The following is a 2,500-nucleotide window of genomic DNA, read 5'->3' on the forward strand; positions in this document are numbered from 1 at the left end:
CATTTTAAACGCAATATCACTGGCGGCAAGAATTTATATAAACATTACTTTTCTGTCTTAAATTTAGATGCCAACCCGTTTCTTCAGAGAGTTCAGCGGCAACTTTCTTCTAGACTTCAGCGCATGCCGGATATGTACTCGGTGACGTCAGTTCTTGACGCTTGGGTAAGTATCAGGACTTTGCGCATCAAGTCTTCATTTTATGTAAGGTTTTAATTAATACAAGACGAGGTTTGAGGACTACTCGTAGCTTAAGAAGCTCAAGTTTCAGATTTATTCACGGAATATAGGCCAGGGTCAAAGTTGGATTTTTATGTGCAGAAATGCAATTAATTCATGGTTGGCGGAATGGTGCAAAATGCAAGAAATCAAAATTGCTTAATTCCAACATCAACAACCAACCTGCAGTTCAACATTTTCTCCCTAGGTCAACAATAAAATTCGCTAAAATTCAACGGCTCATACAATAACCAACACTTAAATTACGTCTAATTCAACAACAATGGTAAGTCAACTTCAACGACAACGAATCATCTTAAAGCTAACATTGAAAAGCGATTTTAACTTCAAAGACAAAATATCAACACGTTCTCGCCTGTGAATTCGCGATTATCCTGAATTGTTAATTTGCTTTGATTTCACTATTATCGTGATTTGGACACTGTGTCCCGTGACTTGTGATAGCAGAGAAAATAACGAAATAAAAAATCATATTATCTGTGGATTGGATTTGAACCCGGAGTTTCTACTCTATAGGAACCGCTTCTTTCCGCTTTACCACTGAAGATCACGATTCCGCCTTGCCCAAAAAACATTTATTTAAGGTGGCTCAAACCAGTTTCAACACTTGAAAGACACGTTCTTATTAGAAGGGTTGACACTACAACACTTTATCACTTAACAGCAGTGTTACGGTAACATATCAAACACCAATTATTGCTGAAAAAGATTGGGTCATTTTTGTGATGTAAAACGTTACCGTGACAACAGGAAAGCCTTGCAAAAACACCCCATATTTTGGATTTAGCTGCTCATATCTGAAAAACGAACTTGGTGACCCCCATTTTTTATTTCTGAAATGTAATCAGCATGCCAGAATAAAACTTTCTGCGAAGTTTTAAAAAAATTCTGTGTAGCGGATTCAGAGCGACCTTAGATAATTGAAAATTTAAGGTAGCTCTAAATCCGCTCCGCAGAATTTCATCTTGGCCTGCTGATCATTTTTGTGCAATAAAAGATTGGAGTCACCGAGTTCGTCTTTCAGATGTGCGCAACTAATGCCAGAACATAGGGTGTTTTTGCAAGGCTTTCCTGTTGGCATGGTAACTTGTTACATCACAAAAATGACTGCATCTTGTTCAGCAATAATTGATGTTTCACATGGTACCATAACATTGCTGTTACGTGATAAAGTGTTGTAGTGTCAATCCTTGTAATTACAAGGTCTCTTGAAAGTGTTGAAACTGGTTTGAGCCACCTTAAAGTGCCCCTAACCCTTCAACTTGTTATGTTTTTGGTTGATTCTCATATCTTTTAAGAACTCATTTTCGCAAAATATTAAATCCTGATTTTCTTACGAGCGCTTGAAGTTACTGAAATTTTTACTTTTTTGCGCGCTACAAGCCCCGCTGGACAAATTATTGTCTCGTGGGCTCATTAGGAACGAGCCAATGAGAAGCGACCGATATTTGACATTTTTTTAGCTGTGACGTAAGAAAAGGACATTCCTGCAACTCAAGCTGGCGCGATGCCCTTTTCTTACGTCACGCTCGATAAATGGACACATTTGGCCGAGTGGGGGACTAAGGCGAATGATAGGTGAAAAAGTAGTCGCGACTGCCTTCACTTTTAGCGCTTGTAAAAAAGTCAGGATTCATTATTTTAAAAGGAAAATTCCGAAAATGACTTCTTGAAAGATATGAAAATCTACCCAAAAAAAAAAAAAACAACAACTTGAAGGGTTAGGGGCACTTTAAGTCTACCATAGAATGTCGCTGCTGAAGAGTAATTAGGCCTAAGCTAGATTAATAGTTTAGGCCTAAGCTTTGATTTTAAAATGTTTAGCTTCGCCGTGAAGTTTGGAAACCAACCTTTTGTAGTGTTTAATGTTGTTTGTTGGCGCGTGATAATACAGCGTTATCAAATAGTGTTTAAAATATAGCGGTGTGCAGGTCGAGTGGTTACGTGACCGGTTAATCAACATTCCCATGTTTGAGTCTTATGTCCATACACTTGAGTTGTCTTTTCAAACAAATATTACCATTTCCCATAATCCATATCAAGCTTTCGGTCTTCTCAATTCACGATAATAGTGAATTCAAAGCAAATTAACAAAAGACCAATTTCAAGGCTCTGGGGAATAAATGTGAGGATTTGTATGAGTTTATTCCCCAGAACCTCGAGATGGTGACTTTTGTTTAGGACTGAATTTTACTATATCGAAATTCGGCTATTCAGGATAATCGCGAATTCAAAGGCGAGAACTGGTTGCAAAATATGC

At 37.9% G+C, this 2,500-nt stretch overlaps 1 protein-coding gene across 1 annotated transcript in view; it reads left to right on the plus strand.

Annotated features, from left to right (window-relative positions):
- The window catches only part of LOC137975686 (mediator of RNA polymerase II transcription subunit 15-like), a 33,003-nt gene that overhangs the window by 29,294 nt on the left and 1,209 nt on the right, over positions 1-2,500 (plus strand). Inside the window, exon 13 of the mRNA XM_068822840.1 lies at positions 68-165. Coding sequence (XP_068678941.1) covers positions 68-165 — 98 coding nt within the window. The remainder of the gene's footprint in view (positions 1-67; positions 166-2,500) is intronic.

The sequence above is a fragment of the Montipora foliosa genome, chromosome 11 (assembly GCF_036669935.1).
Source record: "Montipora foliosa isolate CH-2021 chromosome 11, ASM3666993v2, whole genome shotgun sequence".
Taxonomy (NCBI): Eukaryota; Metazoa; Cnidaria; class Anthozoa; order Scleractinia; family Acroporidae; genus Montipora; species Montipora foliosa.